The following is a 27363-nucleotide window of genomic DNA, read 5'->3' on the forward strand; positions in this document are numbered from 1 at the left end:
AGTTTTAGGGGATGTTTTATTTATCGCGCGGAGTCATGGACTTTTGACGTCACAACCATGACCAGAAATCAGCATTTTCCCGTTGAAACAATCGTAACGCCGCCACCAGGTTTTCTGAAATACAGGTTATTTACGCTATGACTTTACGCTAAAGAAGAGAAGAAATGGTGCGCCACAAAGAATCGATAGAGGATCAGGGTCTGAAATCCTATTTCATTGATGCCATGTGCATATAATTCACATTTTAAAACCTAAAAACAAAATGTAATGGCCTTTAGATCTGAATCACCGGATGCAAGTTGCTCCTTGAATAATTCGACATGCAAAGCTCCATGCGTGAATGCAACAGAATGGAAAACATTTATTTCCGATAGGAAACGGCTGGTCCGCTGGTGAATACACAGGATTCCGAAATTATAAGCACTTAATGTCTTTTTTTTCTTCCTTACCAGTTTTCTTTTCTGCTAACGTTGCAGTTGAACATAAGAGAGAAAATTATTTCCTTCAACGGCTTCAGACGTTGCGTCTTAAGGAAATTCTGCTCTCCTGAGGATGACTGTTCATCGCCGGAATCTCCTCGTGTTGCCTTTTGCTTCTCTATGTCGGCTCATAAGCCCCTCGGGAAACATTATTATCAAAGGTTTACCAAGAGAATCTGTTGGGCGAGTTGGTAAATAAGCATTGTTTACCAACTTCGTTTTCCTCACATTTGTTTTTGTCTGGGCCTTGGATTAAAGGCTGAGGCTGAGTTGTGAGTCAGCGCTTGTCCTGTAGCTTCCTTTTATTTTGTCTTGTGCTTTCCTGTTCGCGCTGTTTTTGATTAACAATGAATATCGAAGGTACCACTAAATCTCACCTCAAATATAAAAATAAACGAGTGTCAATTACGACACGAATGCACCTCCAAATGTTGCCTTGCGTTGCCCTAACAAAAAGCTTGGTCACTGCAACTACTTCCGGATTATTCTATATTCATCTTCTTCTTCATCAGCCTCACATATCAGTTGTGTCATTCTACAGCGATTTAGGGTGTCATGTCGCTGCCAGAAAACATTCGTGATGAGGTGCGCCAACTGAGCGAGGACTTGTGGGCCTGTCCCGAGCCTTCAGGTGACGAGCAGTTCGCCCAGCAGAGGCTGTGCGATATGCTCCGGAACAAAGACTTTTTCGTCATGCCCGGATACCTTCTGGCCACCGCCTTCTGCGCCGAGCTCGTCTTCACCGAAGGTGAGTGCCGGCACACCCTGTGTGCGGTCGCGGTTGTTCAACAGCGTGACGCGCAGATGGTGGTCCTACGGTGTGCATCGTGTGCGACTACGATGCCGTGGCGAGTCTAGGACACGCCTGGGGCAACAACCTGGCTAGTGCCGCTTCTATGGCGGCAGCCCTGGCCATTCAGATGGAGGCCGCAAAAGTGGTACGTCAGCACAATATCACAGAGACTATTACAGTGTATATTCAGACAATTACGTGAATCCTTGAGGCTCATCTACAAAATATATTACACATCGGCGTTTTTTTTTTTTTCTGTGACATTCATATGTCTCGTGGGATATTACATCGCTTTTTAACAGCCGCAGCAGCTGCGTATATTATTTAGGAAACGCATGTTTAAAAAAAATTTCCGAGAGCACTGTAAAATCCACACTGCAGAAATGCGAAAGTCTAAACGTTGCTGGCGCACACGGTGCATCACGTTTGCTGTCATTATCATTACCAACGAAATGCATCGTCATTATCATTGCTAATATCATTACTGCCATTATCACTAATTGCAACGTCATTGTCATCGCTGGTATTGTCCTCATGGAAGACAAGCAGAGTTTTGATGTCCGTTTCATGATCCCGGGCGCGGCGCAGTTGGTTAAAGCTCTCGACTGGAGATTTAAAGATATGGAGGTTTGATTCACGGAGGAGACGGGATTTACTTACGGTAGACTGGCCGATGACGTAACCAGATGATAACGTCATAATCTCGCGGTATCCTGCGGAATCTCGCGAAGACATGTGACACTTCTCGTGGCCGGACGGACAGGGTCATGGACGCGAGCATGAGCGATTAAAGGCATTCGCCTTGACACGCTTTGCAAACAAAAATAAATAAAGATGCAATTGTGAGTCTTCATGATCGGTAGGGTAACAAGGATACCCGCCCAATGGTGGGATGAAAACAAAGAGTTTTAAGACAGTTGTGAGAAGCAGCATACATGTATTAGGTGGCCCTTGCGAACTCGCTAACTGGTCCGCAAAGAAAAGCGCAATATTTGGCCGACCTGCGATTGTTAGTATTGCGCAAGGGTGTAGCTGTCAACCTTGCAGTTCGTGGAGGAAATGCGAATCTCAACGATGTTGCGCAGCAGTAATTACATCGCGCGTTGTAATATTTTGGTGGCACCTCGTCTATCTGCTCAGCTAAATTCGATGCGTGAGAGGAAGTTACAGAACAATTCACCCGACACGTCGACTCAGTGGCAACGGCGTTCCGCAGCTGGGTACTGGTTGGCAAGCTGGGCGGCGCCTTTGAGTGCTCCTTCACCACTTAAGAATATTCGGCGACATTATCTTCAGTTGGTAAAAAATGTGCAATTTCACTGTTTTCTTTCTTCTCGTTTCGAGGCACATAGGCCCATTATTTGTAGTACACAAGTTATAGGACGTTGTGACGGTGGAGAATGTGCGTTTGTGAGTAGATTATATTATAAATATAAAGTTATACGCGCGTTCATGCAGCAAGTGTCGGCTCGAGATGCAAATACCTTTTTTTTCTTTTCTTAAAGCCTTGCAACCCAGAGGATCCGATCATTTGACATGGGGACAGTTTGTCTATATAATGGCATTAAACGTCCTAAAAACCCAAGTGCGAAAAAAAAAAACTATATATATACCAAGCGGGCAGTACGGAATAAAATCCTACTGTTCGAACTATTGACAGGTGAGCCATTGCATGATGCTATATTAGGTTTGGTTTGGTTTATGGATTTTAACGTGCCAAATCGACTCAGGCTATGAGAGACGCCGTAGTGGAGGACTCCGGAAATTTCGACCACCTGGGGTTCTTTAGCGTGCACTGACATCGCACAGCACACGGGCGCCTTGCTTTCCGCCGCCATCGAAAAACAGCCGCCGAGGCCGGGATTCGATCCCGCATCCTTGGGAACAGTGGTCGAGCGCCGTAACCACCTCGCCACCCGGGCGGAGTGATGCTATATTAGTTCGAGTGGGACATCATTGTGGTTAACAGGCTCGTCATATGCATTGTATCTCTTTGCATACTGTAAAAAAGCAGTTACTGTGTCCGAGAAAGGGTCAAGCCGTCCCTCACAGAGTGATGGGTAAATTTCTCTTGCATTATGCTAACAAAAAAAAAAAAAGACATCCCTGCGGCACCCGCATTAGGGGAATGCGTAAAAATTATTTGTGGAAGAAAGAAGAAGAGGATTCCTGTTTGTGACGTCTCACTATGACATAACACTCCACGGAAGTTGGCTACCACGTGACTCCCCTTAGATGTCGACCTAATCCGTCTGACTATTTCGATGTTTGGTTGACCTAATTGGCTCTAATTAATTAACTAATTACTCTGCATGCACTATTGCTTTTTTTTTTCTAGTGAGATTTTTTCATTCTCTATCTAGTACGATTATTCGCTTTCTTATCACTCGACGCGTTTGATCCTGCTGAAAACTTCTAGTGACACGACCTTGCAAACATACCCACTTTATTCTTACGCATTACAAAGTTCGCGGTTTAGAAAAAGTGTGACGTACAGGTGCCTGGCGTCAATCCATGTCGCGGTCGGCTCCGCGTGCTCGGCACGCCGTCTGAGATGTGCGGCGAGGGCAAAGCCGTGCTGCTCGACAAGAACGCCTTCTCGAAGGTCGACGCCGTGCTGGCTACGCGGCCTGCCATGGGTCCCGGCATGGTCTTCTACGGGACTCCCTGCGCCACTTACGTAAGCGACCGCGCTGTCGGCCACTGTCTCATTGTTGGGAATACAACTACAATACTTTGTATTTACACTGAAATACATCTACTCGCCACAGTCGCCTTTTACGTTTCACATGTCTGTAATTACTGCTGTCTACCTCCCCAAGACAAGCTAAGCCACTTACGCAGACGGCGTGCTGATTTTAGCGCAAGATGGTTGTTACTGCAAGGCAATATAAGAGGGCTACTTGGTCTGGCGAACGTATTACCATTTATTCATTTTTATTTTTTATTAGCGGAGTGTGTGTGACGTCATTATCTGGCATTCACGTGATCACTGCTTTCGGCCCACAAAGCGTCACGAACGGCCGTCGCAGTGACATCAAGCCGAACGTCACTGCCTAATCAACCTGTTGAGCTGCACGTTAGCGTAGTGGATTGGAGTGACGTCGCAATTATGTGCTCCCCAAGAGTGCCTCCCAGAGCTGCGTCAACTTTTCAAAGACGCAGAACCGGGAAAGATCTATCTAAAACTGTCCATGTGCTTCCTCTCTGTCGCTCACCTTTTTAATATTTTCTGTCTTTCTCTTCGCTATTTTTCTATTTTTGCCGCTCGAGTTCAGGTACTTAAGGAATGGAGATAGCAAACCCCGGGGCAGTAAAAGTGTTTTTACTTCCTTTTGTTGTTATTTAATAATTAAACATTACTACCCAAAGCTGTCGCTGCAAACCTCCGACGCCCGTCGACTGATCAATCCGAATCAACAAGACACATAGCCCGTTATCACCGATAATAAATTAAAGGTAACCAGTAGCGTCTAGGATCCGCTTCCCAAGAATTTTCGACGCACAAAGTTTGGGTTTGAAATAATGCAACAATGGCAACACTGGCATTTCTTTTCCAAGATATTGATTTCCAGCGAAGAAGAGAACATCGATCCTCAGAATTCCCTAAAAAAATCGACACAGGCCAACTTGAATTTCTCCACAGCGTACCTCTATAGAAGATGAACCAATTACGAGACAGCGACATCTCTTGACAAACTTGTTTCTCTTGCATTACATCGCCTCCTTCTTCCGTAACTAGTGAAGAGAAAAGAGGAGGAGCTCATTTAATGCGAGTTGTTGACGACGTGTGCTTCGGCTGCAGACCCGCGTGACGTACCACGGCCGTGAGAGCTCGGTGCCTCTGAACCCGTGGGAAGGCATCAACGCAATGGACGCCGCTGTGGCTGCTTACCGGAATGTGGCCCTCGTTCGCAGGGACCTGCCGCAGCAGTGGCACGTCGCCGGTGCGTCACTCCCCACCTCTCTACAGTTTGGCTTACGCGTCGCTAAGTTAACCTCGAAAAAGAGAAGAGCTCTAAGGTGGCAGGACGTTCAGCCTTCGCAAGCGAGCCACCATCGAAACTATACCTTTTGACTAAATGTTTCCTTCCACGCAACCACTGCACACTCTAACTGAGCCCGATGAGGGTTAAGCATGAATCCGAGTATGTGCACTCATGCATTGGCGAGCATTAAGCGTTTTTCAGGCTTTAGTGATTTGTGCTCTTTGGAGTGGCTGGGCCATATGTTAGATCTGAGAGGCTCTTATTGTTAGTGATTATCTTTCTGACACGGTAGAACCATATTCGGGTTTTAACATTAAAAAAACGGCGCATGGGCTATGAGGGAGGTGCTGAGCAATTTCGACCATGTGGGTCCTTAGTCCCTGGGCATTTTCATGGCGAACTGAAGCGATCATCGAGCGGAGAATGCGGCGACGCTCGAGCCTAGCATGTGAAGGCGTACGTGTGTGAGAGGTAACGAACGTCCCGAACCTCTCGGTGACATCGTTATCATCAGCCTTGCTTAGGCCCAATACCTTTCAAAGAACATCTCCCATAGCGCTCCGATAAATCCTGTCGTGTGCCAGTTCTGTACATCCCGGCCTCTCCAAGTTCCTGATTTCATAAGTCCAACTTAATTTATGCCGCCCCTGCTATGGTTTCCTTCTCTCGAGATCCAGGTCATTTTACCTTAAGCAGCAACTGCATCCGAATGAATGCTGAACAGAACAAGAGCAAACAGAGCGATATTGTTTTCCAAGGCTTTATAGCTATAAGCCGTAGCCTTGTGCTAATGTTTTATTAGATGGCCGTTGCTGCCGTCTCTGAGGCTAGGCGTTCTCACTGCTCGGTCCCTGCAGTGTTTGCTGAAAAACGTCCTCGTTAATCTGTTTGTTCTGCGATGGGGATGTTTGCTAAGCCCTCTGAACTCTAGGTGTGTACTGTGGCACGTCAGAACAGGAAAAAAAAAAAAAAAAAACACAACGAAGGTGAGCGCTGCTTAGCACTAAAAAATAAAATAAAAATAAATAAATAACCGAAAGCGGCGGTACGTAAGGCACCGGAAGCGGAGAAGGAAGCTAAACGCGTCGTCCAACAAACAAAAGCGGCTTGCTGCTGTAGCTCTTCGGGCCACCCACGCTGGCAAAGAGAGCACGCCCGCCACTCAGATCGAAGTACACAAGCCTGCCGAAGTATAAGGACACGTTCATGTAGTGAGAAAAAATTCCAGGAGTGAGTACCCTTAAGTGTGCTTAGGTGAAGTAAAGTGAAAGCATTTACTCATCGTTATATTCATCAATATTTTTTTTATTTTCAATTTCCCGTAATTATTTATTTATCTTAAATATTTCTTCTATTTTATAACTTTTCATCTCTTGAAGAACGGAAATCTGAGCTAGTTGGTGCACTGCAAGGTCTCTTGAGTTCTCTCTTGAGTTTCATCTCTTGAGTTCTCTCCGCGCTCTCAGGCGTCTTTCGACAATTATAGACACATTAGCAGCAAGCTCGGGCTCGCATTATGCAGCCCGATAATTTGAGGCATGAGCTGTTCGTGTTTTTTCATTTTCTTTTTGAACGTCTGCTTTGTTGCCGCGTCCTCCTACGCAAGAACCTTGACAGAGAGTCTGAGAGTGAATCAAATTTTGCCATTCGTTCAGAGGACATAAATTTGTCACCGAGCAGCGACGTTCTTCTTTTCAAAACCAAATTTTGTCTTCACAGCACTGCTACATATCACATATACAGCGCGCTCTTTGAACTCTGTACCTGACGTCCCATATAGGTTCCCGCGTTTTGTGTCATCGGAGTTGTATGCTGGAACGCTAAATCTACTCCATCGCCCTTATAGCACTGCATGAAGCTTTGGCGCATACTCCCCGGTGTCCGTACGCAGGCGTGCTGCGGCCATCGGAGTGCGCCCCTTTGCGCGTGCCCGACCGCTGCCGGTTGGAGCTATTCAGCTGCACTCCGGGAGCTGCTGAACTGCTGGAGCTTCAGAAGCGGCTGCGGTCGGCGTGCATGGGTCCGTGCCACTCTACGGGCTGCATGGTGTCCTTCGACTACCAGCGGCCCTACGTTGACATGATGCCCAACGAAGCTCTCGGTCAGCTCTTTCTCGACCAGGCACAACGCGCTGGAGTCACGCGTGAGGGCTCATTCACTTAACGTGTCACCATTGCGGTGGTATGGGACTGATGCGTAGCCCTTCCCACACCTGAAGAGCTTACAGTACGCTAACCAAGGTCTACTTCATAGCTGGATATTCCGTATCACTCCCACCATATCAAGGCTCTGATGTGTATCTCTGTGACGCATCTGGCACACTGGCGTACTTGAGTTTATTGCTTGATATAGAAAAGCTCCCGACCATTATCAGCATGGACATAAAACGCATTTCGGCAGAAAATATCCTTTGTTTTATTTTAGGCTCATACATTTTGAAGATTTCATATCGCAATGCGATGCCGACTTCTCACTCCGTTTCGTAATAACAAGAAAGCCTACGCTATTCCCCGAGGAGCGCGCAGCATCCTCGATTCGAAGATCTTAATATTTTCACAAAGGGGTATTGCAATCTATAAACTATGCTACTTCTGAGTGCAGAGGGCGCAGCCCATTCTCTTAAGAAATCTACTTAGATCAGAGTTATTAGTCCAGTATCGTGAAACCATTGCTTTCAGCAAACTTCCTTTATGAATGACTGAGCGAGGAACCAGTTAAGGGAAACACAATTCAAGAAAGAAGCGATAAACTTCGCATAGAGAAGGCCCTGCTGAAAATGTCATCGGCCTATGTCCTGGCATCATGGTCAACCGCTTTGCACCTACCAGAGGCCGTGTCTGGTACAAGGCAGGTTAACCGTGACGTCAAGACTGTAAGTCAGCAATATTTGCTGATGAGCCTCCTTATAGCAATTAATTTTGCCGTTTATTTCTTGACTTGTAGCCGTCTCCGACGCGCACGCGTCAACCTTGTCACTTCTACCACTACCTGCACTTTAGAACAACAGTCGGGGTTTCCTCAGGGCGACATATTCCGGGTGCTTCTCCTTCTTCTTTCAGCTCAACTGTTCGGCGCCGCCACCGTCCCCCAGCAGTTGGAGCAACAACAGCAGTGGTTTCTGCCTTCGGGCCTTGGCGTCGTGTCGCACTCCTTGCCCACGCTGTGCCCACTATTCGCGCTAGACGCGGACCCACCGCTCTCAGCGGCCGCCGCCTGTTGCACGGACGACGCGTTCGAGCGCTGCCTGCAGGCTGGCCGGTGCCTGGCCCTCACTGCACTCGCCTTGCTCAGGGATTCCTCGCTCGTGAACAAGGCGAATATTCCACTCTTTTTGGACATTACAATATGTCTCTACCATGCGCTGTGTTTCGATGCACCGCTTTATCTGCAGTGTTCGTTCCAAATGTACTGCCAACCATTTTGCATGGACTATAGAAATCAGGTTCACGCCCCGTCAAGAGAAACAAACCTACGCATGAATTAGGGGATCTCTAGAGGGAGAATCATTCCCTAAGTGATGCAAGTTCTCTATTATAACACTTGTGCTCTGAACAAACAGGACAAAATGTAGAGACGATAGGGCCCTATGCAGTCCAACGTTCTTCCTTTGGAATGGATGAGAAGGGCGCTTTATTGCAAAGGAGATACTTGCTTAAAACCCCACCAATAACCATCGTAATTTGCGATGAAAGAAAGTCGAACAAGAGACGAGGCAGTCTTATTCCGCTAGGAACCGTTTCTACAAGAGAATTTGTCTTCGCCTGGGCAGCGCGATCATTATCGACGGGGTTATATATAGGCTCTTGCTTCTGAAGAAGAAAAGCAAAGCAGAACAAGGAAGCGAGCAGGGCGGGGTAAGATGAAATGGAAGAAGGTTATGGCGTGGCCTGGGATTTCTCTACCCTGAAAACAATACTACACAAGCGGAAGGAACAGAGAAAGATCAGCGCGAAGTAATTTTGTATAACCATAACGAGCAGGCTCAATGTTGGCACGTGCTGGTAGGATACAATTGGCGATTCCACAAGGAACTGAGAAGAAATATAACTGCGACAGAATGCCAGAGGAAAGCGCCAAGAAAAGGACGAATACCAATGTAAGCGAACAAGAGAAAAATATATAAGGCGCGTGGGGAACCTGATAAGAAACGCGCATGCAGTGGATAAGAGAGGACAGTGGGAATCAGAAGGTGAATAGCTGTGCCAACATAGCTGATAATGAATATAGTTACTGCAAAATGAGAAAGAAAGATTTTCACAAAAGAAAAAATAAAAGAAGGAAGTGAATGGGAGTTTTTTAAAGCAATTTTTTCGCTTTTCAATGACAATAGTTTCTTCTTGAATCCCCTTCTTTTATTCCCCCCTTTTCAGGTGTGGACAACCATCTTTTTTCTTCTGTACTTTCCTCTGTTTTCTTTTCTGCTATTCTTACTGTTGCCCCTTCTTGATAACTCACTAGAGCTTTTCCGACCCCCTCGTTTCCCTCTCTTCCCTTTTTTTCTCACACATTTTCTTTTACAGCAACTACTAGCATTCCCTTTCAGGTTGGCATGACGGTTTACCATCTGGTTTTCACTGTTACTGATATCACAATGGGTGCGTTGCTTACCTGCATTCTTTCTCTATGCCATTAAAGGGCCCCTGAAAAGCTACTTGGGGCAAAATTATAATGCAAGCAATTCATATAAGTGGTCTTTGTAAGTATTCGAGTAAGACTGAAAACTTTACGTCCAGCCAATAATATGAAAATAATTTTTAAAACGTGGTCCTAGTGACCCCTCGCAGCCGACTTGGGTGACACATCGCTCGCAAGCATCCTCGCTGACCTCACTGGGACTGCTGGGTGCGTCCGCTCATTGGACGCTCCCAAGTTAGGTGATCGGGACGGGCGAGGTGGGGTGCCATCGCGACTTGTTTCCCTTTTGTTTTCTTGCACGCCGCCGTGGATTGAGTTGACGGGGAAGAGAAGGAGCACTATTTCGATCATTCATACGTTCGGTGCAAATGAGGCTAGCTTAAAATCTTTGAGCTGCAGAGAGGATTGATAGGATACACATTGCTAGTACGCATTTTATAATTCTAGTAAATAGCTTCTCATCGGCTCTTTAACATTCCTGGTCTGTGTATGTTGTTATTTCACCTTTAACTTTGAACTCACTTCTAGTATTCTGCTGCAGCTATATTTATATCATGTCCTCATGCAATCACCAATCATATCCTGCCAAACCCGCGCCAACATCGAGCCTGCGTGCTACTATGATTCATAATGCATCTTGAACTGATCGTTGCATGATGCTGCCGCTTTTTTATTATGATTTTCAGATCAGGAAGACACAGGTTCCTATCCCAGGTACTGTCATTTTTAAGGCAGCATTCTTTCATATCACCAGTCCTCACCCTACTCGCTTTAACATGCTTCCCTAGCTTTTCTTCTTCGGAAGCAAAAGCCTACATAAGCCCCGTCAGAGATGACCACGCTGTCCAGACAGTAACCGATCCACTTGTAGAAATGTTGGTTAACGGAGTGAGCTCCCACTCAACCCTAATTTGGATTCTTTTGACTTCCTGTACACATCTTCTACTTCTCCTTGTACCCAAAATTCATGGTATACAACGAGCATATCAACTTGCGACAGTTTGACTAGGTAGCTTGAGTGCAGGTAAACACTTCCCCGAAAAAACAAAAACGTCCCCGTAAGCTACGGACGAAAGAAAAAGCTCCTGGGGATGCGGAATCCACGAAACACCGTCCACAATGCAAAATTGCTTTAGGAACGAACCCTTCCGGAAAAGACTTGTCAAAAAATTCCACCTCTTATTAGATTCTTTTTGGCTTTAAAAACTTGTAATCATTGTTTGGAACCTCGGTCTTCTGTATGACTGATATGTTTACAGACATTGCAAAAGGCATTAAATAAAAACGCGGTGCAAAGATCCACCAAAAACATGCCATTTGGCTAGTTTTGTACAGTGCGCGTCCCAAGTTCGCCAGCCAGGGAATATCACTTGTAAGGGAAATGTTATTGGCTAGGTAATATTGGTATATTATCAAGGTATGTGGCAGCATGATGACAGTGTGGGCACTGCGATTTTTTTTTTTTTAATATCGCGTGAGCGCCGACTGCCCGGATCCGTTTTGCCGGACGACGAAAGAGAAGAGAAATCATTGCGAAGGTTAGGGCAAACTTATAGTTCCTGCTGCCGAGGGCAGCGTCATTCTGTAGGCTGTTAGGCCCCTAAAAGTTATTCGCTTCATGTGGCGGGACCCCAAAAAGCTCTAACTTTCTGCCACCCCTGCTACGCTTTCATTCCCTTGGAATCCAATTCGTTACCTTTACGTGTGACTTGAATAACTAAATAAATTGAGCGAGCAGAGTCTACATGTACGCGAACAAGAATCCGCAAAGGATGCCGGCAGATATCGCGTCATAGCGTTAAAGGCAGAACTTGGGTGTCCCTTGTAATTTTATCCTTAGAAATTGACAGGTTTTCGGAAGCGCAAACAGAGGAGAGTGAACTCTCCTGCACCTGTTGGGTGCGGAGGTTGTACCTAAACTTTAGCACGTGAAACATTGCTAATTACATCTGTAGAGCTAAACCAAAATTTCGCGCTCGCAAATAAATTTTCTTGAATTTGAAATTTTGTGGAAGTGGGTCAGTTTGTGAGCAGCCCTACAGCTTTGCTTGTTTGGCTTGGCGACTGCTGGATGGCATGTGCCTTGCCCGCTGAGTTTTGTAGCGAAAGCTACACCGCGGTAGGTTTTCAATCCGTTGGCGTGCCACCGAAGACGAAGAAGAAGAAGGAGGAGAAGAAAAAGAGAAAGAAAGAGAAAAAGAAAAAGGAAAAAGGAAAAGAAAAAGAGAAATAAAAAGAAAAAGAAGAAGAAGACAGATAACTCAGTAGTTGGTAGAGGTGAACTACAACAGCGAGTTGATAACTGCGGTGTGCCCCAGAGTCCGACGTAGAGACGATGTCATACCACTAGAAGTCTTCTAAACCCTAATGAGAATTGTCTCTGTCAAGAGGCAAGGGGTGCTCGTACGTGAAGTGATTCCCCTAGGGCATAAATAAAGCTGCAACCATAGAGTAAACTACTATGCGCAAAAGTCATGCCTTTACTTTGAAGCCGAACCTAAGCATTATCATACAGATTGATTTCGCGTAACTACACACTTAACCACAAGCTAATCCACAGCTATTTTTTTTATTTAATTTCGCCGTTGCCTTTGTCTGAAAAAAACAAAAAACTTATGGGGCATCAGCAGCGACTGTTTGAAACCACTCACCTCAAAAATTCGGGAGCACTTATCTCGCAGGTGGGATTCGCAGGCAACAAATGAGAAGCATAGAAACCCTTGCATCCCAATTTAAACATTCCCTGCCTCAAAAATTTACAAGCATACCTCTGACAGGTACTATAGTGGCATCACGGTTCGGCATGCTTAGTCGCAGGTACGCCGGCGCTATTTCTCTTTCACTTGTAGAAGTCGCCGGATATGTGAATGTTCCGCGGGTTCTATGACGAGATGAGACCAGATGGCTTGGTCGAGGTGAAAGGAGTTGTCAACGGATTGGGAAGCTCCTTTGTACTAACTCCGCCTTAAGAGTATACACGAAGCGTCTTTTATACCACCTTTTCATTGCGCGATATCTGTTTCTTTTTATATCATTACAATTTTAAAATTATTATCACTGCAACATCAGTACACATCCAGAACACACGACAGTAAGTCATACGCACCAAAGTGCGTTTACTATTACTAGCTGCCATTCTAACATGCTTGGTACTTGTGGATACAGCACCTGACTGGCTTCAGCACATTCAAACCTAAGGCAATTTAAATAATTTGTCATGGTATCTCAGTGGAATATGGCTGATATTTCTTGTGTAAATATTGTATATTCTGAGTGCAAAGAGAAAACTCTTCGTGGTATATGCGTTGCGCGCCCGTGTGGCGTACAGAGGACCCGGGTACGAACTCAAATTGCGAAGAATTTATTTTATTGTGTTGCTTGGAATTTTTGAAATGTTTTAATTGTAGTAAACGCCTCGATAATTTTGGTTTCATTTGGGCTCTTCCCAATTCGTTATATATCTTTGTTTTGAATGTGAGGCCTTTTAAATTCCCTCACGAGGTCGCGTGGTAGCGACGGCATAACCCTGTAGACCAATCAAGGCGAAAGTTCGGTCACGCAGCATCGCTTGGATGGCTCGGCAACGACTGGCATCACAGCTGCTATGAGAAACGCGAGATGTGCAGAGGATATGAACCCTCGACCGCATGCACAGCATCACAGTTGGTGTGACGCGAGCGTGGGACACAATCCAGGATCTTCTTTTGGGACTCAAACCAAAAGGCCTACTTTGAGACTCGAGCCCACGACCTTGTTTTGAGACTCAAACCCGCTTCCATTTTCGTCGTGTGGACCCGCTCTGATCACAGGCTCCGACCACACACTCTGCTGACACTGGGGACGCCACTCATGAGACAAAAAATCATTTCGCTTTAATAAAATTGGCAGTGGTCCAAATTGGTAAAACTTAAGGTCAAACAATTGCTCTTCGTGGTTATACTATAGGTTCTCAGTTCGTTGGCGATATCAGGTGCTTGGGCACGGGCTTGAGTAATGAGTTCTGCAGCGTGCTCCGCGCGCCTTCGTTCAAGCGTCCGTCTTGATTAGCTGCGAGGAGGCGACCTTCTCGCTGCTCTAGAGTTTCCTTGTCTCTACTGGCATGCTATCGCTGTCGTTGATCCACCAATTCATTTCCTCGACGGGCGATATCCGCTGGCTGACCAGATTACGTGATTAGTTGGCGACACTGATGTTTTGCAACATCGCAAGCTACGTGATCCGACGGGCTCGAATTCTGGTACATGGCTTGCGAGGCCGATGCTAGGCAGCCGTTTTCTACAAAGTGATCGGTCGATTCTGTGATGTAGTGCCTATCTTGATTTCGTTACTTATGCTCAAAGGTCGAAGTTGAGGTTCACTGCGTCAATACCAATACTACTATGGTTTCATTTTGAAGGTTTGACTTTTACGTTGGCTGATGGTCAATCGCCCGGCACGGCCTGAAACTGCTTTCGCATTGCGTAAACCCTTCATTCTAAACGTCCCTTTGCTTTCCTTGGTGTCAGTGGCTGTCGGCTTCCTTTGTACGTAAGCGAATTTTAGACACGTGTCAAAATTTGAGCATCCGCCTTTTCAATAAAATTAGTTGATCAGTACGCCTCCTGTAGTCCGGGAAATCTTTATCGCCGTAATGTTGTGACCGATGTAGAACTCGTTTGTAATAACGTCAATCAGATCATTTCCTCGAATGGTAATTGTGTCTTGACGGCAGTATCTATTAACATTAACTTTTCCCTAGGCCACACTGATGGTCATGCTAGATGGCTTTTGTTTTATTTGTTTGGCATGTACCACCGGCAGTGCTTCACACTGTACTAATCTTGATGGCAACGTGTGACCATTAACACGATAGTATTCAGGCCGCGGAAAGCCTGGCGTGGACATTTAGTCGGCGTGGTTAGCTAAATCTGGGTGTCATGCTTGCGAGCGGTGATGTCAGGTGGCAGACAAGGCAGGTGGCAGCACTTCTAGCGCTTTCCGCGCCTTCTCAACATTTAATGCTATAGCCTATTTTAAATACTCTATTCTGCAGAGAGTCTAGCGCCGGCGTTGTCGGCGTCGAGGTTGTTAGCGAAACTCACGGCCATAGCTTTGGTAGGTGGTCCTTTTTAGCCGGACACTGATTGGTCGAAGTGTTGTGTGACGTCACGAAACCGCATGACATCGCAGGAGCTGCCAACTCGTTCTCCTCATTTATTAAAACACACCGAGACCCCTGTATCCCGAATGAGACATGCTAACGCTAGGCCACGCAGCCACGTTAGTGTGGCTTGGTTAAAGTGGTCCGAGGGTCCTTAACGTGATGCGGTAGCTTACGGCCTCGTTGTAATGTGAACGTGAGCGTGTGCAATGCGAGGTACAAATCGATTATTATTAATTCAGCGAGTAGCAAAGTGCATGAACGCAAACGAGGATCCACAATTGGAGCCGGAAACGGAAGCCTTTAGCGCCCCCTCGTGATACTTGTAAAGGATGAGCACATCAATTTCAGCAGTTTCAGCAACGTTTTTCACCAGCTGTTAATCAAACCAGTGTACGTAGGTTATAATCAGATCACACGCAATTTGTCATTTATACGCAGGCCTCATACGTGCAGACCCTATTCTATATTTGTGATTAGGTCGCTTCTGCACCGAACTGTTTGCTGCGCCGTCAATCGTTTTGGTGTAAGGCGAAAGCCATGTGTTCCATATTAGGACAAAATACAGCGGTGTGTTCGTTGGGCGCCCATGGCCCGAAAATCATCAGCATGCCTCTGAAAGGAGTTGTTCGGTCGCTGACGTGGACTGCAGGCACGAAGGCGTCCATGAGACCTGCCAACTATACCAGCTGACAGAGGCATGCTAGTGAGGAGAACCGGAGAGAAAGACATACACACGCAGACAGCCGATTCTTGGCGGAAGGATTTTGACAACATCCACAACTGACTAAATTAATTATTATGCAAGCATTCGATTCTCCAATAAGAGGGAAACCCAGCGTTACGTCACGTGCCATCATAAAACTACCTGTCAACAACGTGGCGCTCGCAACCAGATGAATGAATTAATGACAAGTCATTACAAGCTCTTTAATATTGAAAATCTGCGTCCCTCGAAAAATATGCTTCCCTCTGGTGGCTGGTAATCGACAGGTTGTGCTCGTTACGAGGCCACATTTGATGGTAGAATTTACAGGAATCTCCAACTTCTGCAGCACATTTGCGATGGGAATCAAGCCCTCTGGGCCCCTTATACCTGTGTCGCTCCCTCGCAGTTCTCACTGTCCTCCTCGCTAGGCAGGTGGTACTTGGCAGGTAGCACGGCATGGTTCTGATTGGTTGGTCGTACTAGCATGATCTAGAGCTTTACAAAAAATGAGTACAAGCATTACGCATCGTCGTGTCATAGCCGGAATCCTTCCTCATGACTCGTGGTCATTTAATGCGTTTGCATTATCTCATTTAAGCAATCATATACGCTCTATCTCATGTCGAATTTTTCTTTGCTTTAACTTATTGCCAATTTGTATAACTCGTCAAACATCTTTTTCATTTCAAGCGCCTACTAATAATTATCATATCTAGTACCGTTAGGTCAGGAGAATTTTTATGGTGCGGTTTGGTAGATTGATTTGTAGAAAAAAATTATACGTCTCTATTAACACTCCTACGACAACAATAGGTTCAATCTTTTTACACCCTTGTTGTCATAGTATACGACCTACCATTACCCAATATTATGTTTTTTTTTTTTTTGCACGATCCTCCTCCTCAAATCTTCGCCCTTCGAGCTTCTGTGAAATAAATAAATTTTGTGCTCCGCTGCTAAATAATGCTTACAAGTGCCTCATGAATCTAAGATTTACAATGGAGAAAAAAGAGAACGTGTCTGTCTATGTTCCATGTCGTCTAACACCGAGGTCACATTTCGCGCCACGGCTACAATCCTACCTTTATTATATCGCGTTCGAGAAAAAAATCGTTAGAGAGCAGAGACGCGCTTCAGTGCTGCCATCTTTCGCGCGTTACTGAAAGCATTGTATTTACTCCGCCTTCGACATATTTTGAAGTAGTAAGTTCTTCGCTTCCTTCTGTGCAACCATGCATATCTGTTTATTTCGCAAGTATTTCTCTTCTCATTCCTTCGCCGTACATTTAAAAAGCCCGGACACCTAAAGCTAAGAATTCCAAAACAAGTCACAAGCATCTCGGATTTCACGTTAAAGTACCTGCGATGAACAGCTTTAGCACCAAAAGCAAGGCCTCCGTAAGGTATCCTTTTTGTTTTCATTTTTATGATAGCGGCAAAAGCAAACACGTGCAAAGTCGACACCAAAATGGGATCAAAGGCGGAATCCAGGGGAGTGGGAAGTTTTGATCCTCGTCGTTGGCCAATGGAGTTGCAAAGCAGTGCGTAAGCCGATTTGGAGCGCAGAGTGGAGAACACACTGTCTGCCAGAACACGAGATCCGCGAATGTAGACGCCTGGACACAGCAACAGAGAGAGAAGAAAAAGGGAATCCTATTTTAATCTGGCAACAAGGCGAAATCTTGTTTCAACCGGACTCAAGGAAACGAAATTTCATGGAGTTGGCGAGAAATGGTGCCTTGGTTCATAGTTTTGCTCCTTTTAGTAACGGCACCTGCGTCATTTTCGGGCACAGAAACAGTATTGCGCCTGCGCGATGTTCTAAGCCTGGTTGACTTGAACCACTCGGCGCTGTGTCACTGCTTCTGATCGTCATACCTTGCAATGTTAGCCCTACCATGTGAAAAAAAAAATCGTTCATCGGCATCATTTTTTTTTTTTTTTCAGGTAACAATAACAGGCCTTTTATAAATATTGCGGGCCGTTCGGTGCATCCTTAACTGGCGTGCTGAAGTAGGAAAGAATTTGGCATAGCGTAGCATTTGATACTTGGCACTTGGTGACACGTAACTTGTCAACGTGAAATCAGATTAATAAAAAATTACTCCTCATGACTCGACACGTTCCCACTGCAGCTCCGTTTATGATTGACAAGGCTGGTATTTTTCCAGAAAGGAAAATTGCGAAGTATGCTTTTAATTTAAATGCGGTCAAAAAGATATGAACTTCTGCAACACTTTCTTTCTGTCGGCGTCTCTCATCCCGCCAATTGTACTCTATTAAGGCAAATATTTAAATATTACAACCGGATGTTCGCCTTATCTGATGCAAATTTAAGAATGTTGGGAACGCGTGTTCTTCATGGTGAATTATTTTAGGAGCGAGCTTGTCAAACGATTACATGAGGCATATGGTGTTCTGGAGGACCTATTTTAAACCTTCGCCCATATTTTTTTAATCTTTAGCAAATGAAATAATGAGACATGAAGCACAGGAACTACGCAGAACTAATTTGTAACCTAAATGGCACATTGTAATTGGAAAGCGAGAAAGGCGATTTAACAATGCATTCTGACAGTTTCATCCTACATAAAATCAATCTAAAAACTCTGTACGCGCGCACAAGGAAAGGAGGAACACCAAAAAATTAATTACAGAAACGTGAAGTTCAGTGAAGATTGTAGTCAGCCTTCAAGGACAGCATAGACACGCTGCAGATCGTCTGGCTATATAACAGGCGATCTGAATCTGTTTATTTAATTTTAAGATTCCTTTATTCAGCACCGTACATGGTGCTTGGAGCGTGGTGAGAAAGCGAGCACAAACGCTGGCTTAAAATGTACGAAACTCTTATTTACAATGGTGGCAGGAACGGCGTCATTGCAGGAATGAAAGAGCACTGAATAAGGGTTGAGTTCTGAAGCCGAGCCGACGTTTCGAAAAAGTGAGTCGTCTTTGAGCCCAGACGAAGACAAGCCTCCTTGTCAAACATTGGGAGCCTCAACCCTTATTACTCTTTTGTACTCTGTAGTCATCTTCCTTCTATCTTTCTAGCCACGGTCATTAAATGCAGGAATACAGGCGCCAGATACTCTTAAAATTAAAAAAAAAAAATGAAAAGATAGCATTATCTTCGTCAAAGTGCTAAATTATAAACCAAAGTCAAACGTTGTGGAGCAAATACAATAACAGTATCAAGACTAGTCTGCTCCAAAGTTCCAAAAGTAACTTATTTGAAACATTGAAGATAGAAGCATGGCAACAAGGGTACAGTCAAAATAAGCACTGTATATTGTACGCTCCGAATACCATTATATTACACCACATCAATGCAGCAGAACATGATATGAAAGTAAAACAAATCGTAGTTAAAAATGAGCGCTAATATGTAAAGAAGTGAATCAACATGAGCATCTAGTATGAGTAATTTGTTTAACATACGAGGTAACTGGTGCTTTAAATTTTGCTCTCCATAACCGAATCTGCTGAATCGAACATATACCAGTTCAGGATGTATCGCAGCGGCAAATTCTTTCTAGAGAATAAAAGAGAGATTGGGGTCTTCTGTCTCGATATGACGACCGAAGCGCGGAGTGGATGACAAAGATTGTATAGAGGCCACGAATCCAAATTTATGTGAATTCAATACGAACATTAGGTGGTGTTTTGTTTGTTGTGCAATGTCGTCTGCATTTGGCCAGATGGTTCGGAAAAATGCGACCATTTTATTGCTATGCCTTTAAGGTTTGTTGTCCGTCGCAGTACAATTTGCATTTCTTAGCAAATTGAGGAGGCTGTGGGATTTCACTGTCTAGACTTCATTTTCGGCAAAGAGTAGAACAAAGTGGTGCTATGAAAATCAGGCACCAAGTATTCCGCACGAAAATTTTAGGTGAGCGATTTGTGCATTCCTTATTGACAGTCGACTGAAAGCACACAAAAATCAAGTGAAACTTTATATCTATATTTAGCAATACTTAAGCGCAATACGCGTGGAATTCTGGGCCACTTAACGGCTATGGGCTAAGCGAGGACTGGTTACTAGACCGTGGAGAATAAATAGTGGCAGTAGCGAACAACGAACAACGAGTTGTGGCAGTAGCGAACAAACGCTCAAAAGGCAGGAAATGCAGTTTGGACCGCTAAAAAAAAAGTGTGTTCAAACCACCAGAAAACAATTGTTATTGACCAGACAGCCAAGGAAAGATGACCATATAAGTGCATTTTCTTTTAGTTCGATCCGTTAGGCCACTGGGCGGATTTCAAGAAGTAAACATGATAGGGGCCATATAATGACAGGCAAGAGTATTCGTTACCTGTGTAAAGTGAACACAGATAGGAGAACGGTAGGTCTATAATCTGCGAACAACGGGAGAGCGCTTTGCCTTACGCTGGACGCAGCCAAGTTGACAACGATAAAAGCAACTTTCAGTGTCGCATTACTATTTGAAAGAAAAGGTGTTAAAATCTGGGGTCTCCTTAGCTGAGCAAAGCAATGTGCTATTTCACAAAAACAACGCATGGTCTTCCTTCGCAACCTACCAACCTGCTTTCCTACCTTAGCAACGGCACCGATGTCCAAATCAGGCTTGTCATTGATTTTCTCTACCCTAACCTTTTCTGTCTTCTCTCAAGGTATCTTTTTATTTTGCAAATTGTCGGCCTTCGATCCCACGTCTGTGACAACATTCACTCTGTTGCACCTCAAAATACGTGGTTTTCCGTCAGCAGAAAGAAATCGAACGCGCATGGGCATGCCCGCGCGCGTGTTTGTGTGTGTGTGTGTGTGTGTGTGCGTGCGTGCGTGCGTGCGTGTGCGCGTGTGTGAGCGTGCGTGTGCGTGCGTGTGTGTGTGTGTGTGTGTGTGTGTGTGTGTGTGTGTGTGTGTGTGTGTGTGTGTGTGTGTGTGTGTGTGTGTGTGTGTGTGTGTGTGTGTGTGTGTGTGTGTGTGTGTGTGTGTGTGTGTGTGTGTGTGTGTGTGTGTGTGTGTGTGTGTGTGTGTGTGTGTGTGTGTGTGTGTGTGTGTGTGTGTGTGTGTGTGTGTGTGTGTGTGTGTGTGTGTGTGTCCACAAGGAGATTCAGGCAGTTCACTAAAATGCTGAAGGCGGCTTAAAAAATATAAAGGAGGAACATGAACGTTGTCTCCTCCACAGTCTCTATACTATGGTAATCAACAAATTTAAGCTTGCCTCCTATTAAAAGCGTAGTTTCTGACACACACACATTAAAAAACGTTTAAGTATAAGCACGACAGCATTATGAAAACGGCGTCGATTCGGAACCAGTACTGTGTGCATGCTTCTCCTTGGAGAAATGCTTTAGACTCCAGCGTCCCACAGGGTTTATCTTGAACTGCGTGCTCGACCGCATCGCGGTTCTCTGTTGCATCGCCTGTTTGTCGCTGCCGTCAATTCGACGTGTATGAGATTTTATTACGAAAGCAATATTACTCTAGGTTTCGAGCCTTCAGCGTAGTGCGGCGGTAGCCACGTACGTCTTGCCCACGTGACGCTGTGATGTCACACCCCACGTGACACTAGGGTGAGAGCTGGGCTACCAACTCAAGCGGTCGGCGTAGCACGGCTGTAGCCACGTCTTACCCCCGTGACGCTGTGACGTCGCTCCCCACGTGACACAAAAGCGAGAGATGGGCTCCCAACTCAAGCGGTCGGCGTAGCGCGGTCGGAGCCGCGGCGCAGTTGGCAGGAGCTGCCAACTTGGGTCTCTCGTTTCACATGGAACGGTTATGTCAGAATCAGCCTAAGAGGACCCAGACATTCACGTTACCCTTATAGGCCACTAAGGCAAGTTCATACGGCTTGGTTAAAGCGGGGCATTATATGTGGGCTGAGGAAGAAGAAAAAGAGAAAAAAAGAACGCTCGTTCACCCGCAGCTAATGCTTCTGCTCAATCAACCTTGTTCTGCTCAATATTTGGTTCAGCAGCGTTGAACTCTTATAATTTATTTTTTTTATGCTCTATAAAAATGTGGCTGGCTTCTCGCCGTTTTGCGTAAATATCCTTTCTGCTAATAAGCCGTCGAGGATGTTGCCAATAACGGCAAGATGTGGCGTTATTTGTACAATTTGATAATGGCAACATTCCGTTGAAGACGTTAATTGCTTAAAGCTGCGTTAGTTCCTGCTTTCATAAATACATAAAAACAAGCATCGCTTAATGTTCATCGTGGCTACCGTGCCAAGATTCTAATTACCGCTACGAGCCAGCTCCGATTCTCTAGTGCAATAGAAGCCGCACTGATTCCTATGTGCATCGCTGTTTACAACTGAGACTCATTGTTTTCATGGGTGTTTTCATGGCAAAATGATGCAAGTTACACTGTTCCAACACGTGATTGCTTGTCCAAAGCAAGTGATTCGTTACAACTCAAAAGAGAACCTCGAAACAAAAGGCAAGAGTTTTGCTGTCGTTCGGACCAGCGACAGCCTTCTAAATTGGCACCCGCTGCTGTGGCTTCCAGCGATGCGCCACGTTCCTCGTCTGCTAACCCCCCTTACCCCCCCATAACCCCCTCCTCCCCTCTCTCTTTTTTCTTGCTTTCTTTTTATGGAAGTCGTTTTATCCGCTGCCATCTGCTTTTTTTGATGCTTTGTATTTTAACATTTCCTAACCATGGGCACACAGTGGGGGAAAAGGCGGCCAGACCACGTTCTCCATTTCCGCAATACCGTCCGCCAATCTAGCCAGCGATGTCGCTTGACGTGTCGTTTTCGGCAATTTCCACAAGCATCATCGCACAGTGTAACGGGCTGTAATTTCATTCGCGCGCTATCTCAGCAGCCCAGAGAAACTTCCCGTTGTCCAACCGGAAGTACAAGGCGTCGTCGCGCTGGCCATTTTTCTTCGCAATGGGTCATTTTCTAACTGCGTTTCGAAGTTTTCTTTTTAACATGAAGTTGCGTGAGCATTAGTAACTACTACGCAAAAGCAATTTTAATTGGAAACCGAAAATAAAATCCTTTTTCATCACGAATGGCGAGTAACCTAAGAGAGGCAAAACAGTGCTGTGAATAACTTCAGTCGAGGCACGAGGAAATTATCAGCTCTTTTCAAGCAGTAAGTTTCCATTTAAAATTGCTTGTCCGTGGTGCAGTAACTACCGCTCATGCAATTTTATGCTGAAAAGAAAACTGCTTAAACATGCAGTTAAAAATGACGCATTGAGAAGAAAAATGGCAAGCGCGATGCTTCGTACTCGCTGTTGGACAATAGGCAGTTTCTCTGGGCTGGTGCAAGCTTATAAGAATGCTAATCAACTTCTTCTGGAATGGAAATCATTCCGAAGGTATATATGCACTTGCTTGAAAGTCTTCAGGCGATATTATTTGTTTAAACGTTATATATAAGGGAGCTTAAATCATTGGACATATAAGCCTCCGCCGAGAGCGAAGAGCCCAGATCTATCTTAAAAACGTTTTGGCACTGATTAGGGCCGTAAGAACTTCACTGTAAGGCCCAAAAGCTATTCACGCGGCTCAAAGGCTTTTTTATAAGCATTTGTGTAAATAAGAATGGAGCGTCCGAATGTTTATCGTCCAGCGCCGTTCTGTGTATTTTGTCTACTTCGCTCTCGGTTATTTCATTTTGTGAGGACTTCCAAGTAGTAGCAACATAGTGTCAAGTTTCCAACACGGGACTGGCGCAGAAATATTTTATAGGATCCCCTGTGTGTTCATCTCAGCGACACTTAAAAGACCAATAAAATGGCTCGGGTGTATTGCAATCTGGAGACCAGTACACTATCGTTTGTGACATCGTCATGAAGCAAAAAGCTGCGTAGCCCGTCACTTCTTTTTCGCACGCGAACTTGGGAAGCTTGTCACTTATTTTCATCCCCGCAGGATTGCTTGAATACCACGTTCGACGACATAGGCACCAGATAGAGCACATTGCTGTGGCATCGGCCATATCGTGGTGAATATGTGCCCGCTCTCATCTGGTTCCCCTGACGGAGCTCACTGCTTAACGCGGAACTTTCTCCTTTCCTATATGTGTGACGCCCTCTAAACTAGCATGCGTTTACCGTCATTTCTGAGAGTCAGCACGCGAAGTGTTCCCTATTATAACTTGAAATAATTAGCCACACTCACTCATCGCAATGTGATTATGCTTAGAAAAATGCTTAGTCATAAATGCTTAGTCATAAATGTTTTGCAGTCACGAGTGCATCTACTATAGTCTGCCGCAAGCACAGACCAATTCGACCAATGGACTGTGTTATGTAACCGTGAAAATTTCTCGAGGCTAGAAAATTCTGTCTTAGTTCTAGCCTAATTGTCTAACAGGCAGTTTAAAGTATCTAACCTCTTTCCATTATCTTCTTAAACTGTACTCAAAGCGAGAAGTAAAAAAAAAATCGGAACCGATTTAGCTATAGCTTTGTCAAATGCAAAGTACCCGCTAAACCGTATAGAATTGTGTTTCATTTGGGATCGAGGCTACAGTTTGAAGGTTAGGCTTCAGGCAAAGGCCGGCAAAGTCAGCTATTCGTATTTTAGCTGAAGCACGGCATAAGATCTTAAGAACGTATTAAACGCACTTAGAGGGCGATGCCATATTTTTGTGTTCAAGGTCGACTGCCACGGATGGGAGTTGATGGAAATGACGGAGGGCTTTGTGCGTTGTACGAAGGAGGACCAGTTAAACAAGAGAGGTTAAAGTCTGTGACGATGCGAAAGATTAGTGTTAAAGTTGGTGTCACTATGCATAGGCGATGATATAGCGTTCTCGTGCAGGGATCACCGAAACTGACGATTTTTATCACAGACGCTAGATTCTTTCGCAGGCAAGCTGCAATGATTTCAGTATCATTTTTGTTTTCACCCACATATAGAGCCATAACATATACGGCCATGAATACCCAGCCGTTGATGACGGAGTTCATAGTTGTCCCATGACATCATCAAAATCACGTGTTTCGTTTGAGTTGCAGCAAGGAAAACTAGGGGGACACTCAAGCTCCGCCTCTAAATGTATGATGCAATAGCGTAGTCGAGCACCCTGCATACAGAGGCTCGCTTTAACGAAGCCATATAAACGTCCCTGCGTAGCATAGGTGCAGTGTTCTTGACTCATATTCCAGGAGCTTTGTATGGCTGATAATTATTCCACCTCATCCACCTCAAATGCACAACTCTAGGTGGCAGTTTTTCCCAACTTTCTGATGTGTGGTTTTCTTAAGCCGTACAAGCCATTGAAGACTCAGGGGCCAGCCATGCCAGTTACCAGTTATATTATACCTGCTAGCGCCATTCTCATAATTTTTAGCTCACAACACCGGCGCTGGTAACTCCGACGCCAGATTTTCTGGTGAGGGGGGCTTTAACCCTATCGCGTCAATACTCTGTATTTCAAATTAAGCCTGTCCAATAAGTTCCTTGCTGCTGAGTGAGCGTTAAGAAATCACAAAGAAGTGCGTTCTGATTTCTCCAAATGCAAAAATTGGAGGCGATTGCTCTCGCTCTACGTTTTGAAGTCTAGCAAAGGCACATAGTCATTGGCGGATTACTAGAGTGATCCTGGCTTTACGGTGTTATCGCAGGTGCGTCGTACATTCCGCGAGCAGAAGGCGAGCCGTAGCAGTTGCGCAGGCAGCACGCTGGCCAGCGAGTACTCGGACAACGACTCACTCGCTTCTTCCCGAAAACCGCCTTCCATGGTCTAATCAAGGACAACACCATGCGCCCCTCCTGGTCGTCTCTCCAGGAACGGGCATACGTCAGACCATCGCTACCCGCTGCCACAGTCGGGAACCATGCGCAACCGATCGTCAGAGTGCTAGTTTGTTCTTGTGCAATTACACCCTCAGTCGGCAGAGGGGTATACACTCGGTCAGTCTGTGCGTACAACAGCCTTAGTGAAAGCACCACAAACGCATAAACTCCAATTTTGTTGGAAAGGTTTATTTTTATCATGCACACTGAGGCGGTGTTAGAAACCACATGCTACTATTTTCGGCCTAGAGCCTCGGTGAACAAAAACTTATACCTTTCATCACTTCCGTTGCCAAATAAAGTGGTGCTGTTCACGGACGCTGAAACGGAGCCAAGGGAAAATATGCGCTCGCATCGCTTCCGGGTTCTAAAGTTCGCCCAACAATAGAACAAAGGCGAGTGTAACGAGAAGGCGACCTTTATGCGCAGAAAGTTTACATTGTCACGGAAGGAAGCTCGCTATTTCAATTCCAATTAAAGTTAGCTAGTGTGCTAGGCATTTCCGGAGTTTAGTTTTTCATTTATATAATTTCTTACAGTCACAATGCATCATGCGCCTCTCAGTCGTGTTCGTCGTTTGTCACTAAATATGCTACGGTAAGCATTGAAGACGCACCGACGAGGAAGACTTCGTCGCGTTTCCAACAGCACCGAATGACAGGTAGAGTAAGTTGGTAAGCATTCAGCCTCAAACGGAAACGCCGAAATAAATAGAGCGACGCATGACAGCTACAAGGGTGCCAACATGAGCTCGGAACCACGGAAGCGAAACGCGAGCAGCAGCGAAAGAGGAGCTAACTGGTGCGCGCGGAACGAGCACCTTATTGGGAGAACCCGGAATGTAAACAGAGTTTGTTTACGAATAGCGCGCTCACGATGCTTCAATCTCACTCGCTCGCGAAAGGATTCCTCCCTTCTCCCATCGCGAATCTCCTAGAAAGCTCTCGGTAACTGCGTGTCGAGAATAACTTGGCATGGTCGTAAACGCCTACCGTACTCCGGTTTTCTTTTTCTTTATTCCTCTATCTTCTTTACACTCTTCCTTCTTTCCATTCGCTACATTTTTTTCTTTATCTGTTTTCATCTTTGTTGTTTGTTTTTTTGTCGCCATGCTTTCATCATTCGATTTCTTTCCTGCGTTTTTCTTTTTTGTGTGTGTTTTTCCATCTTCATCCTTTCTTTTCGGCTAACCGACCAGCCCTGCGAGCATTGAAGTCGTGTGCCTTGCTGTACGAATGTATTCATCAGACTTCCGAGTAACGTGACACGCTGCGTCGAAGCCTCCAGTTTTATATTTCTCCCCAAAAAGACGCAATAATATATTTTTCTGATGGAGTAGTGGTTTTGTTCTTTTTCCAGTTTCAATGTGTTCAGGCACCTGGAAGCTAAAAATCCGCCCATGCAGTCGCGATTGGAAACGACTGTCTGGGGACCTCGTCCTCTTCGGTGAAGCGTTTCGTAATAGTCGGTATTGCGCGTGTTTAGCGAATCCATCAGACAATACTTAAGCACGTACTCTTGAATCAGTCATCCTTTAAGAGGCGTGCGCGTTAAGCAAACGTTATATTAGGGCACCTAACTTATCTCCTTTCACTGAACGTGTTCAACGCTGAACAACTTGTCCGCCCTACGTATGGAAGAAAGCGAAACAGCAGTGCCTCTAATTCATGTGGAAGTAGACTAAAAAAAGTGTAGGCCTCTCGTAATCAAATCCGGGCCTCGAAAGAACTCATTGAATGGTGTGACAAAGAAAACAACTGAAATGTAAGGCTGCGCTTAAGGGTCATTATCATGGAGGGATAGAAATGACTTTATTTGCACCTGTCAGAAACTTGACGGGAGGAACGGGAGGTCAAGCAACTCCCGATCATTCCCCTATCGCCG

The 27363-nt window shown here is 45.3% G+C and overlaps 1 protein-coding gene across 1 annotated transcript; it reads left to right on the forward strand.

The window, feature by feature from the left end:
- The first annotated feature begins 1034 nt into the window (after positions 1-1034).
- LOC146185345 (xaa-Arg dipeptidase-like) lies at positions 1035-25430 on the forward strand. The gene is made up of 7 exons (XM_084607803.1): positions 1035-1227; positions 1284-1417; positions 3770-3952; positions 5078-5219; positions 7153-7404; positions 8321-8574; positions 25308-25430. Exons 1-7 carry the CDS (start codon positions 1035-1037, stop codon positions 25428-25430), a joined length of 1281 nt encoding a protein of 426 aa, XP_084463929.1.
- The last annotated feature ends 1933 nt before the right edge of the window (positions 25431-27363 follow it).

The sequence above is a fragment of the Amblyomma maculatum genome, chromosome 6, assembly GCF_055883805.1.
Source record: "Amblyomma maculatum isolate TAMU_Amacu chromosome 6, ASM5588380v1, whole genome shotgun sequence".
Lineage (NCBI taxonomy): Eukaryota > Metazoa > Arthropoda > Arachnida > Ixodida > Ixodidae > Amblyomma > Amblyomma maculatum.

Excerpts from the sequence above, each read along its gene's own strand:
- LOC146185345 (XM_084607803.1), top strand. The coding sequence starts at position 1,035 with ATGTCGCTGCCAGAAAACATTCGTGATGAGGTGCGCCAACTGAGCGAG. Across the intron at positions 1,228-1,283 it reads CGAGCTCGTCTTCACCGAAG|ATGGTGGTCCTACGGTGTGC; the intron begins GTGAGTGCCGGC and ends CGTGACGCGCAG. Across the intron at positions 5,220-7,152 it reads GCAGCAGTGGCACGTCGCCG|GCGTGCTGCGGCCATCGGAG; the intron begins GTGCGTCACTCC and ends GTCCGTACGCAG.